Raw genomic sequence first — 13,091 nt, 5'->3', positions numbered from 1 at the left:
AAAGGTTAAAGTCACAAATGAGCTCTGAAAGTTTTACCCTGTGGCTGAAGCGCGTTTTGTATCCTATATAAACAGGACCAATTGGTGTGTTTAACAGAGGAGCTGTGCAGCTTGCTTTCAGTGGGAGAAGGGGATGTGATGGCAATAGCAGCAATGGGTTATTTTTACAGTTTGGAAGAGCTGTCGTTTGCCTGGCTGTGCTTTGGTCACAGATCCAAATGTTCTAGGTCTGACTACGACCAACCTTTCCTTCCACCACACCAGTGTCACCTCCACTCACTTTTTTTTTAAAAGCCTGTGTTATTTCTATGGCGGTTTTTTGGCACCGTCCATCCCAGCCTATGGCTCTGATTACACTTGGGCTTTTCTCCAGGCTGAAGCTGCTGAAACCATCCCCTGTTATCCCCCTGGAAAAGAGTGTGTGTCCCTGGTCCTCCTGTGCATGGCCACCAAGGGCAGGGAGTGTCTCCTAGTCACAGGGAGCACCCCAAAGGCCTTCCTCCGAAGGATGCTGGGTGGAGGGGCAGCAGGCGGGGCCCCGTCACCCCGGTGTCACAGTGCCACCACCCGGCAGTGCAGCAGTCACAATGCCCCGGGGCAGTATAAAAGGGGCAGCCTCCCGTGCCCCGCTGCCAGAGATGGCCCGGGGACAGCCTGAAGACATCCGAGAGGAAGTGCTTGAGGAGCCGGTGGAATTACTTGGCGGAGGTTGAGGGAGGAAGACCGGAGACTGGAACAGGCTGCTGGAGGTTCTCTACTGCAACACCATTTCTCAGCAGGGCCACGTTCAAAGCCCATCTGATGGATGGAAATCCTGCTTCAACCTTCGGGGAACAGACACAAGCCCCTCAGGAGATGAGAAGAACCACCAAGCCCTGGAGGTGCCCGAGGCTATCGGGCCTTTTCAGCTGGATAGCAGTGGCCAGACCAAGGGAATGCCTTCTTGAGGAGCACTGCAGAGCTCGCCGTCCTCTTCCCCTGCAGAGCAAGGGGCAGCAGCTGTAAGAAGTGGCATGCAGAGATGTTGCCAGGGGTCTGAGTGCTTTGGAGCACTCGCTGGTGTCCTGCCAGTTGCGGGAAGTATTCTTGCCCCCAAGGTCGATCAGGCCGGGGGCATTTGGCCACTCTCGGATGCCCCTGAGGTGGCTCCAGGTTGAGGGAGAATAGGGCTTGGGCATCTCCTGGGAGGCGTGACCAGCCTGTGGGACGAGGAGGCAGGTCTTGCTCACATGCTCAGGGAATAGCCGATCGCCAGCTCTGGGGTCAGGAAGGAATTTTCCCCCGGGACAGATTGGCACTGGTCCCCAGGGGTTTTTTGCCTTCCTCTGCAGCACTGAGCATGACCACTTGTCAGGGCTCCTCCAGTCCATTTTGGCTAGGTTACTGCCTGCTGCTCGTGCACCACGAAGATGGCCTCTCGTGCCCTGCAGCTGGGGGGAGGAAGGCTTTTTTTCCCCCACGGTGGGCTAGCAAGTGTCCCCGGGGGTTTTTTGCCTTCCTCTGCAGCACTGAGCACGGCCCCTTGCCAGGGCTGCTTTGGGCCATTGTGGCTAGGTGCCCGCTGCTCATGCTCCACGAAGGTGGCCCTCGTGCCCCGCATCCGGGGGGAGGAAGCTTTCTGACTCCCAGGCCGGGCTCCAAGGGATGCTCCCGGGGGTTGCTTCTTGTCCTCTGTAGCACTGAGCACAGCCCCTTGTCCAGGCTCCTCTGGGCCCTTTCGGTAGGTCCTTGCCTGCTGCTCTTGCACCTCCAAGGCACTGCTCGTGCCCTGCCTCTCTTGGGCTCTCTTGTCCAGTGCCAGTCTGTAGTGGGAGAGAGCTGTGCTCTTCCCTTGGCTCCATTTCCCCAGGGGTTCTTGCTTCTGCAAAACAGCCTGTGCTTGGAAGGGCTCCAGGCTTGCTGCCCCATCAGGAGCTGCCACTTTTCAGCTCTCCTTGCATGCAAATCAAGCGCGGGGCTGGCACAAGAGCGCATTTCATACATCATTGGCCAAGAAGCACAGCGGCGGAGCAAGTTTTGGAAGGCAAAAATACACTTTTCACCTCTACCTGTCATACTTTGGAAAATACCCCACAGTACCACACACCTCTTCTTAACCGTCATCGTCTTCTTCTTTCTTCTTCTTTCTTTCTTTTGTGTGTAGTCGGTCCTGATCCTCATTCTTCACGTTCTCACTCTTCAGGAAACAGGGACTGCTTGGCCTGTATTCCTGCTGCTACTTTCTGTAGCTCTGTGACTTGCCTTTGCCAGGCTGCAAAGGATGTTTTTTCAAGCTCAACTGAAGAATGCATCAGCCTGCTCCTGGCTACACAGGCACATTGTGTTAATGCTTGTGAGCATCAGCTCTGAAACAGACTCAGAAAAATAAAAATAATATCCTGTTTCTACTTGTAACTTTTGTGTTATGTGTCCTTCAATGTGTTTCTGGAGCTGACAACCCCCTGGCATTTCAGGCAAATAACAGTCTCATCAGTATTTGACTCATGGTGAGCACAGGGAATAGAATAGAATAGAATAGCTGGAAGGAACCTACAATGATCATCTAGTCCAGCTACCCGACCACTTCAGGGCTGACCAAAAGTTCAAGCATGGTATTAAGGGCATTGTCCAAATGCCCCTTAAACACTGACAGGCATGGGGCATTGACCGCCTCTCCAGGAAGCCTGTTTCAGGGTGTGACCACCCTCTTGGTAAAGAAATGTTTCCTCATGTCAAGTCTGAACCTCCCCTGATGCAGGTTTAAACCATTAATTAAATACCTCTACTGTGAGTCACTTGAAATTTGTCCTTTCATTTAGACATCATCCTATTATCTAGAGCTATGAAATACATAGTGACTTGGCGGTGTCACAGGGGCGTACAGGCAGCTGTCTGTATTCTGTTACTTGATGTTCAGTGTTTGAAGTCAAGGCATGAAGTTGTGAACTTGGTTCAGTAAAGTGTATGCTTCTTCCTCAGGACTTGACCTGGTGTCCCTGAGGAAAACAGATTGTTTCTGCTGACTCGCAACGGACTTGAAGTCAGTGCTGTTACACTTTTAGTGTCCACCTGCACAAGGGAGCTAGTTTCAGAGTGATACGACTTGATGTATAACCACATCGTAATTGGTGACTATATATAAGGACTATATCCGAGTGAGTATTTAAGCCAGTATTTAAAAAACACAAGAGCTGCTGAACTGAGCCAGACTAAAGCATGTGCAGTGCAGTGGTCTGTCTCAGATGGTGGCCAGAAGTGCAGGGTGATCAGCTTATTTTTTAGAGCCCTGTGATGGGGGACATGCCTCTTGGATTAGATGATCAAGGCCAGGGCCAGATGTGTCCCATTCTTCTGCTGGGAAGAGATCACTTTTCCAGGCTCAGAAAGAGTAGAGAGTGGAGAGAAAAGAAAACCGGTGTCTCAGGGAAAGTACTGAAGTAAGAAGCTTCTGCAGATTTTCACTCAAATTTCCTTCATATTCCAGTCTGCCCTAGTGAGACTGGGGTATCTGGGCATCCTATGACAGCAATTGCTTATGGTGTAATATAGGAAATGGCACAAATGATTGATTTTTGTTCTGCATCCCTGCTTCTAGATTGGGGAGCATGGCCTCTCAGCTATGCAGGAATGTACCTGGGTCTTTGTACAAGGGAAGTGTAACTAAAAAAGGGTAAGTAAGGGATGCAGTGTGAGAGAGAGACAAATGTGCTTGGGCTCATCCAGTGATGGCTGTACTTCCACTCAAGTTCAGGGGAGCACGATGAGCGGTGGAGGAGTGGGTGAAGAAGCTCAAAGACAGAGGATTGCTGGTGGGCAAGGGTATGCCAGTCAGGAGAATACCTTGCTACCACATCTGGTACCACTTTCATGTGTCTGGTCACTATGGTGTTGTTTATATGATATATTTACTAATGGAAGTGAGCTGGAAGTCATGGTAGCCCACATGGGCAGAATCCTGTTCTAAAAATCCCATGGTTTATTATTTCCATCCATCTGTCTTAGATTCACTGCACAGAAATATACAACCTGGACCAAGCTCTCCAGATGTATAGTTTCCCTCAGGAGAAAGATGCGAGTGGGTTTGCTATAATGGGCAATCTATTAGAGCTACCAGAAGTAAGAAATCTCAGCTAAATGTAGAAAATCAGCCCAGACATTTCCAGGTTAAAAAAAAAATATCATATTCCAGAAGCCGGAAGTTAAGGTAGCTTCATCATCTTGCAGTGGAGAAGTTTTATATAGCTATACAGTTCCTCTTCCATCATCTCCTGATTCACAACTTTTCTGATAGCCATTTTCAGGCTGTTAGCAGGCAACTATGGGTCTATCACACACTGTTGGTGACTGGGTATGCCAGAGACGTGTGTATGTGTGTACGGCCAGGGAGGCAAAGGGGCTGTGCTCTATGTACTTTGAAGACTGGCATGGCAGAAGTTGGGAATGAGAGCAGCCTGGAGCTTGTGTGACCAGAGCCGTTTGTTCTGTGAACTGGAAGAGCTGGAGGATATTCAGTCTACAGAACTTAAGTTGGTAGTTTGAACAGATCACACAAGATTGCATCTCGGTTTTGAGGTTAGGAATATGTTTAACATGGGTCTTGGTGCAAGGAAGGTAGTTTTGGCCCAGGCAGTTGCTGGTATTTGCTCCTATTTTCCTTCATCTCCAGAACCCAACATGAGGGCCCCTCCAGTCTTTAGGTGCCAATAGGGCCAGAGTTTGCAAGTTCAGTGTTTGTATCTCTGCCTCTAAATAAAATTTGGCTGATGCTCAGTAGGATATTGAATAGTTCTGCTTCTTTTCACACAGATATTTTGCACCTGTTTCTCTGTTACAATTACCCTGGGTCTGCCTTGCCCTGCTGAAAGCATTTCTGTGGCTGTCGATGAGACGCAGAAGCTCTGAAATCTGTGCATGGAACTGGAGTCCCTTCAGAGTGAGGCAGCAACTATCTTCAGTTGTCTGAGGGAACGAAGTGTTTTCTTTTCCACTGCAGAAGCAACTTTCCCATCAGAGATGCAAATAACCTACAGTGTAAGGATCCCTTCATAAGGAAAAGGAATTGTCAGTTGTGTATGGTGTTCCTCTCCCAGTTAATGAAGAAGGACAATGTTTGGTGTACAGTGTTGTTGCCAGGCAAAGAGCAGCAACAAAAAGCCATTAGGAGTTATTTCAGGAAATGCTGGGTGGCATATGCCTCTTGGTTATTACTTGTAAGTGAAGATTGTAGTTTCCTGCCTTCCAGAAGTATTTTGAAACATAGCTCTTGTTTTGAATGTGTTTTGTGATCTTCAGGGTATATCTGAGAGACACATATTGTGCCTTTTCCATCTGTGTAATAGATTTATTATTTAATTGTAGTAACTAATTAGAATCTTAAGTCCAGAGAGACAGTCAAGTCATCCAGTATTTTTTATCAGGAAGAAGTTGCTGCATATTCTTGTAACTTTGTGACCCTACCAATTTGTTTTACAGGGTGTATTTATACCGCCTGTACTGTTGATGTTTACAGCACAAGCATTTCAAATCATATTAAGTTGCTGGCGTTTCCTGTGTGGTACTGGGATTCAACACTCTGGAAAACTCTTCGGGTGACTGACTCTGGAGGGGCCTGAATAATCTCTGGCTTAATAATGTGCACACTGGCTGCGCGGTTCCTGTGCTTGCAGTTTATGTAGTGCTGGATAAAAACTCTCAGAAGCAGAATTTACCTCTTTATGATGCATTATTCATTTGGTCTGAGACTCTTCTGATGCCCTTATTGGACTCAAAATCCCCAAGAACAGGTTTTCTTATGAGGAACCTTCTAAATGGGTCAGCCACCAGGATGGTACTTTTGTGCTTCACATCCCTGTGTGGGATTGATCTTGTGTAGGCATTTTGTTAATGACTGTGACACAGAAAAAAGGAAAGTGCTGATAATTGCTCCTGACGACACAAAGCGTTGCCAGTACAGGGGAGGAGCTGAATATCTCGCAGTGAGATCCATGTGACCCGGAGGATGGGGCTAACAACAAGGGCTGAAATTAAGTAGTACGGAGTGAAAGATCATGCAGGTGGGGACTTAATAACAAAAACTTCTGCTGTGATCTGAGAATCTGTTAATTGTATGAGGGGGCTGTCACAGCATACAACTAATGTGTGACCAGGCAAGAATAAGCCCTCTTAATGTTTGCATATGGTACCTGTGAGGAAGTGAATTGACATTGAAGAGGTTCAATAAAGATGGGGAGAGGATATGAAGATACCTATTCTGTAAGGCAAAACTAGATGATCATGGTGTGTTTAGTCCACAAAATGATGGTAGAAGAGGGACATTGATTTTTTCTGTGCCCAAGTCAGAGGAGGATTAAGCACCAGAAAAAATGAAATACTTCAGCTTAAAGAGATTGCTGGTGCAAGAACAAATTGATACAAATTGACACAGATTAAATGATAGGACATAACAGGCACTGCAGTCAGGTTCTGGCAAAGTCTCATAAGATGGGTAAGCATAAAAAACAAGCTACTCTTAAGATCGAGCTTGTTAAATTTATAAAACATCTAATGGCATTGTAGTCTTTGAGAGCAAAACCCACTGGAGTTTCCAGAGATGATCTTACTTTGATTTGCCTGTAAAAAGTAGATGGGCACAGTTGTCTTAACAGTCACAGTACTATCTTTTATTCTCCTGAGCTTAAAGGAAAAGATTACCAGGAGATGATATGTTAGGGCAATCCAAAGATTTTTTTCACAGGAATGCTGTTCACAATAGTGGCATTGAAGGGGAAAAGAAAGAAAAGAAAAAGAAAAATCCTAGAGAAGAGTTTATTCAGGTTGTATGTTCAATGTAAATTTATCTACATATCTGTGTTCTCACCTTATCTAATGTACTTTTCCTAACACTGACAAGTTTACTAGCAGTGTGAAATAAACAGTTAGGCTGATCTGCCCTTTGGCTGATGAAAAAAAAAGAAGTCTCCTTGAAAGAATGTGTTTACTGGTGGGTAAAAAATACCTGACTTTCTTTTTTCAGCCTCTCAGCTGCTTAATGGCAAAATATAGATGATGTGCTATTTTCTGTCAGTCTTGGTAAGTCAATACTATGAAGTGGTATGTTTTTCTTTGCATTGTACTAGAAATTTGACAAAGGATCTTTGAAAGCTAAATTGGCTGAGGGGGTGTACTGGTGAAATTGATGCCTCCAGTAGAAAAAGGTGGCAAGCTGTAGGAAATAGTTTAACAGGACAGACATTAAAAAATGGAGCCTGCCCATGAAGTGGGCATGCAGTGAACTCACACATGAGTGATCCATGTTAATCAAAGAACAGATCATGCCTATGAAGATATTTTTATAATTGCAGTGAGAGGCTCTTGAGATTTCCAGGCAGTTATGATACAACATAATACTTTTGAAACAGAAGGAATTTGGCTAGGCTTGGTATTTTGTTGTCTACTTGGACAAGAGAGCACAGACAGTATGTGAATGTTTTGCTCTAATGGGGTGATTACAGGATGACATCTCGTACCTGTCACGGCTGCCTTTCTGAAAGGAACAGAAGTTACTTACAAGCTACCTGCATGTTGGTATACCCTTCACCAAGATTTATTTGCTTCCAGGGTAGAACGGAAAATAACTTCAAATGTGCATGGTTTAGTATGAAAAAAAAAAAAAGGGGGGGGATGGAAACTGAAGAAGGTCCGACTCACTTAGGAAAAAGAAGTAAATATCTGCAGTTTTCATGCTGATAGTCTCATCTAATCAGAGATGAAAATCAGCCTAGACTTCAGTGTACAGGATAGAGTGTGGCAGGAGAATAAGCATATCTGAAGAGACAGGAAATCTTTGGAAATACCAGAAATCGTCTTCGGTGTGGGTTGTGACTTGCTCTCTCAAAGATTCAGCTTCTTTCTCCAGCTTCATTAATTCATACCTGCTTTCTCCCAAAAGCTTATTACTATTAATAAACTTGAATAAACAAAGGGTGCAGAAGATTTCAGGCCATCTGGAGAAAAAGTCTTTTCTCCTTTACATGTATCACATACGTAGGTCTGTTAGTTCTTTGTGTCTCCAAAGACTCCTGTAAGACAACTGTAGGATATATATGCAGAATTTCCACAGTAAAAACTGCATCAAGTAAAATCTAAGATTTTCACACAGAGCAAATGCAGAAATGCTCTTTGCCTCTGAATCCTTCCCCTTTGATTGCAGGGATAAACAAACCTGAGATCTCACCTATGCACATACCTCATTGGTCCCAGACAATTCCCAGGCAGCAGTTAGCTCACTGGTACCAGGAATCTTGCTAGTAATGCAGGTTCAGCATCCACAGTGCTTTCTGTCTTGCTCATTGCTTTGCTGTTCTATCTTCACCTTTGCTCCACATGGCTGTATGCCAGATGGAAGGCCATTACTCAGTATATGACACCATCTGATGTTTGGAAAGCACTGACAACTGAAAACAAACCTAAGCAGCCTGGAATTGGAAAATGCTTATTTTTGAGGGGGTTAACAACACCTGTTGTGTTGGATGCTGTGAGCCTGGGAGCTGAGCTGCCCAAACACAGATGGTGGGTGGAGTGCTCCAAAACTGTTGTTGCAGCATCCAGCTGGAGGGTGGCACAAAGGTGAGACCTTGCGTGTACCTGAAGCCCCTGGTGACCAGGGAGTGCCATCTGCCACCAGAGTAGGGGAAATTGTATCTAAAGTGGATAATAATGCAGTTAAAAGGCCCTCAGCAGGCTCTTTCCTCATTGACCTAATAGTCCGCTTGATGTTCCAACTTAGACATCAGTGCATATTATGAATTTGCCCGAGCTCTGCTGCAATACGGAGAGATACCTAGGACCCCAGAAGGGACCGGTCCAGCAGGCTATCTCTCAGCCTACCCGCCGTGCAAACCGTCATCACCGAGTTAAAGACAAAACCTGGCCGCTTGACCTTTACATATTGGCTATAGCAGTGTTTTCTGGCATGGTTTTTGATCTCACTGGGTCCAACTCTTAATCCCGGTCCCATGGAGGATGCTGCTGCCTCTCCTTCAGCACGCCATCCCCTCAAGCAGAGCCAGATTTGACTCTGAAACGATGAACTGCTCTAGACCTGCCTAACTCTGTAGTCACTCCGGTGTCTCTGCACTCAGTGTCCCGGGAGGGCTTATTTGGATGGGGTTTGTGCTGCAGGTACCTGTGATGGACTCAAGCCAAGGAAAGGTGTCTTGTGGGAGCAGGGAGACCTCAGGGTCCCCGCTCCGGCTAGCCCGGCGAGTTCCCCAGGCTGATGGAGAGGCACCAGTGTTTTAAGAGCACCATCTACTGGCTAATAGGAGCAAAATGAGGCAGTGATTCGTTAAGAGTCCCTCTGTTCACTACGAGTGCTTGGAGCCACCTTAATCAACAGGTGAAGATTGGAGAGCAAGTAGGGAAAACTGGAGTGACACTGGGTATGGGTCTTAAGTAAAGCCAAACTTAAACTGACAACCTTAAGACTTGTCAGAAGAATTAAATTTCATCAAAAGTCTTTTCTGTCTTCAAAAAGTCCATTATAGTTAGTTGACATTATCTTGCTAGGAAGCTGTGAGTCTCAGTTCTGGTCATGTTTTGCATCCTTTTGTGGGATTTCTTAGCTGGATTGGTCTTGTCTCTAGAAAACAGCATTTTTAAAGAAAGCAAAGAATTGGCAAGGTTTCTGTGTGCACTTACAATACGTTCTCCTCCCTATGTGCCCATCAGTGCTGTTCCTCATAATTATTCTAGCTGCAAAAAAAAAAAGTCATGGGTGGTAATTCCTCTCCTTGATAACTCTTCTCTTTTATCAGCTGTAGTTTAATATTGTGAGAACCCCAAAGAGTTGTTTATGCTCTTGACTAACTGCATACCGGCTGGGTCACAGAAATGTCGAGAGCTATGCCAGTGTGAATCTGAGGCAGAAAAAAGAAGGATTTGTATGGGGTTGTTTTTATTCTAGGTGATATCTATATGCAGTTCCAAATGTCAGAAGATTCCTTTGCACAGATTGTTAAATTTAATTTAATTTGCTATTAAATTTGCTCTGGGCTTCCAAAGTTGCTAGTGCATTTCTTTATACAAGTGGAATAATCTTACTTTTTTCTTCCCGTACACATTAATGCAAATGGGGAAAATGATGTTGAATTTAGGACCTGGAAAAAATTCCAATATAAAATAGAATTTGTAAGGATGGCTGTGATCATATATTTCTATGTACTGTTAATGGCTAGTGGTTGAATGTTGGGCAATTATACGATTCATTTATTATGTGAGACAATACAATGTTTGCAGGTGCCTGTGGTGTGCCCTCCTGACTCTGAAAGTCAAACTGAACCAGACAGACAGAAAAACATGCAAAGTAATATATTTGATGGTATTAAAAAAAGTATTATATATCTATGTGTATATATCCAACTGCTGTTACTGTGAACAGTCTTCTCTCCCTTATATGCATGAGAATTGCTATTATCGTTAATCTTAATGTAACATTTAAATTTGAATGCTTTTCATTTCTCTCTATTTTCTCCTTTCAGTTGCAAATGAGGCAGGTGACAAAAATGCACGACCACTTTCACGATTTGCCCGTAAGTAGGCTTTTGTATTTTAACTGGTTGACTTCTATATTGACTGTAGAAATAAGTCTTTTAATCTCGTATTATGTCCACCCTGTTATTACAGTTCATTTACAGTACTAAACTGAGGAAGCATAGTACGTAGTTGGAAAAGTCACTTACAGAAATTCAGTCTTATTGAACAGAGTTGATGCAAATTTAAAAGAATGGAAGGCTTTGTGGCCTTACTGTTGTTTCAAGCATAAAAGTTTATAACAATATAAGTGTCACAAAGCCAGCTGAAGTTGACTACAGTGGCTACAAACAGATTTGGGTCAAGCCTTAGTGTACAAAAAAATGTAATTAAACCGTACTGATAACTCCTCCATCACGTTTTGCTTCACACAGCGAGGTTAGGAATGAAAGGTATGGCTTGGGATTTGAAATAAGTGACCCAACTTTGAAGAAAGCAAAGGGATGCATCTGGTAACGTAGCACCAACTGACCATGACTTTGACCACATGAATTGTTAAAAACACACATGACAAAATATGTAGGAATGGGGAGGAGGATAGGAAATCCTGTTCATAATGCATGCAGTTTCATGTTGATTTGTGATCACTTTGCAGGGAAAAAATCCCCTTCTCATTGTTGAAAGGGGGCATTTGCCATCGTCATGGGTGGTGCAGATCAAACCATCAAAATAATTTACATCTGTGGTGCAGTATTTCACACAGTCACAGGATGGCACTCTGAGCATGCCATACGTCACATAGGTAGCTAAGGTACCTAATGTAGAAGGAACGTCTGTGGCTATGAAACCTGTTGCATGTAGTGACTTACATGCAAGGTGATGGAGGAAATTGAACAGGATTGAGAGTGAGTTGTACTGGCATTCCTTATTCCTGATTTAGGGTTTATTTTCCTCATGTTGTAGACAAAAAAGCTTAAGAAGGGCCTCTGTTCATCAGTCCTGGCTAGTTCAACCCTGAAAATGCTTATGGAAAAGAAAATCACAGAGAAGGAAAATGTAAATGCAAACATTTTCAAGTCCTTTATCACTCTGCTTTTTGTCCATTAGCGTTCCTGAATACTAGGTACGGTGTTGGAATATTCAGCCCAAGTACTGTTTATTCCTGGATATTTGGGTTACAAGGACTTCATGCTGCAATATTGCCTGACAAATAGGTCAAGCATAATGTCATGATATTTGGAACTGAGCTAGCATTTCAGTTCTGATTCTGACATTCATAAGGACTTGATTTTTGGTGAACGTGTATAGGGTGCAGGTCTGAGACCCAGGAACAACCACGTTCTGTTCCTGCTTTAATCTTGGTTCTCAGCCAGGCAGACAAGCCTTATCTGCGGAAGTAGGGGTGACTGGCATTACATGGAGGAGAACAGACCGTTGGATGGCTATCAGCTGAATGGATACCCCCTTATAAGGCCTCATTGTATGACCCAGTGCTGCATGGGATTAAGTGTGGAGGTGAGATCAAGGCTGCAGGCTACTTGACAGTAAGAGAAATGCAATGCAGAGAGGAACACATAGATAAGCCTGGTTGGGAAGTAGTCACAGAGGCATAATATAGAGACAAAGGGAGATAATTCAAAGTGTAAACCAGACCTTCACTGTTAGGAGTTAAATTTAGTGATCTGGAAGTCAGGTGGAGGATTTAATGATCCAGCTAGCTTCTCATAGGGTATCATTAATGATGACTGTGTGGTCATGAGCAGTATAAGGTGACAACTCTGTGAGAATGGGAAAGAAGATTAGAATGGGAACTGTGTTATGGAAAAGAGGGAGATGTCTGAGGCATGTGCTGTGCTAACGTGAGTTAAATGGATGATGTCCAAATTTATGCTGAGACTATTATAACCTACTCTACCATACCATGTTTCATTGAACAAACAGTGGAGTGCAGATCAAGCATTCAAAAACATCCTGACTGAATGGCAGAAAAAAATGCAGCATTTGGGGACAATGATTCAAGCGATAACTGAAGTCATAGAGGATTATTGTCATTACTCTTGTGTAAGTCACAAACCAGAGACTGGGTATCTTCCTGGATCGTGCCTTTCACATTCACTCAAATGATTAATTCAAAGGCAGTTATTAACTTCATCTTCACAACAGAGAACATGATTTCCATTGCTCCCTAACAGCTGCCCATTTGAGGTTAACAGTAAAACCTTCAAACATTTCACTGGGACCACAGTTGGTCTGTCATTGAACACTTAACAAACGTACCCATTTTGGCTGACCTTATCTACCTGATCTAACTTTCTGTGTGTGCAGCCAAACACAAGATAACCTACCGAAACCCAGATGAGCCTTGTCCATCCTGATTGTTGTCCACAGCTCTCTGGAGCATGTAGCTGTTTCCCCTTTAGTTCAGGAACAAAGAAGAGGGAAAGGCTGCTGGTGTTGTTAAGTGAGGCAATGGGAATGTTAGTTGTGTGGTTATTGGCGCTCCAGGTAGCTAGACTTTCAGTGTAACAATATTTTCAGGCTATATGAAAGTATTTGAACACCCACCCACAGATTCTTTAAGCGGAGTTCTGCTTTTTAAATTA

At 44.2% G+C, this 13,091-nt stretch overlaps 1 protein-coding gene across 1 annotated transcript in view; it reads left to right on the top strand.

Moving 5' to 3' along the window:
- Positions 1-13,091, top strand: part of PDE1C (phosphodiesterase 1C, calmodulin-dependent 70kDa) — a 320,002-nt gene that overhangs the window by 33,728 nt on the left and 273,183 nt on the right. Inside the window, exon 2 of the mRNA XM_010562366.1 lies at positions 10,497-10,547. Coding sequence (XP_010560668.1) covers positions 10,497-10,547 — 51 coding nt within the window. The remainder of the gene's footprint in view (positions 1-10,496; positions 10,548-13,091) is intronic.

Source organism: Haliaeetus leucocephalus, unplaced genomic scaffold (genome assembly GCF_000737465.1).
Source record: "Haliaeetus leucocephalus isolate CR32 unplaced genomic scaffold, Haliaeetus_leucocephalus-4.0 Scaffold159, whole genome shotgun sequence".
NCBI classification, from domain to species: Eukaryota; Metazoa; Chordata; class Aves; order Accipitriformes; family Accipitridae; genus Haliaeetus; species Haliaeetus leucocephalus.
The sequence above is the reverse complement of the archived record's forward strand: the minus strand, read 5'-3'. Positions and strand labels throughout refer to the sequence as shown.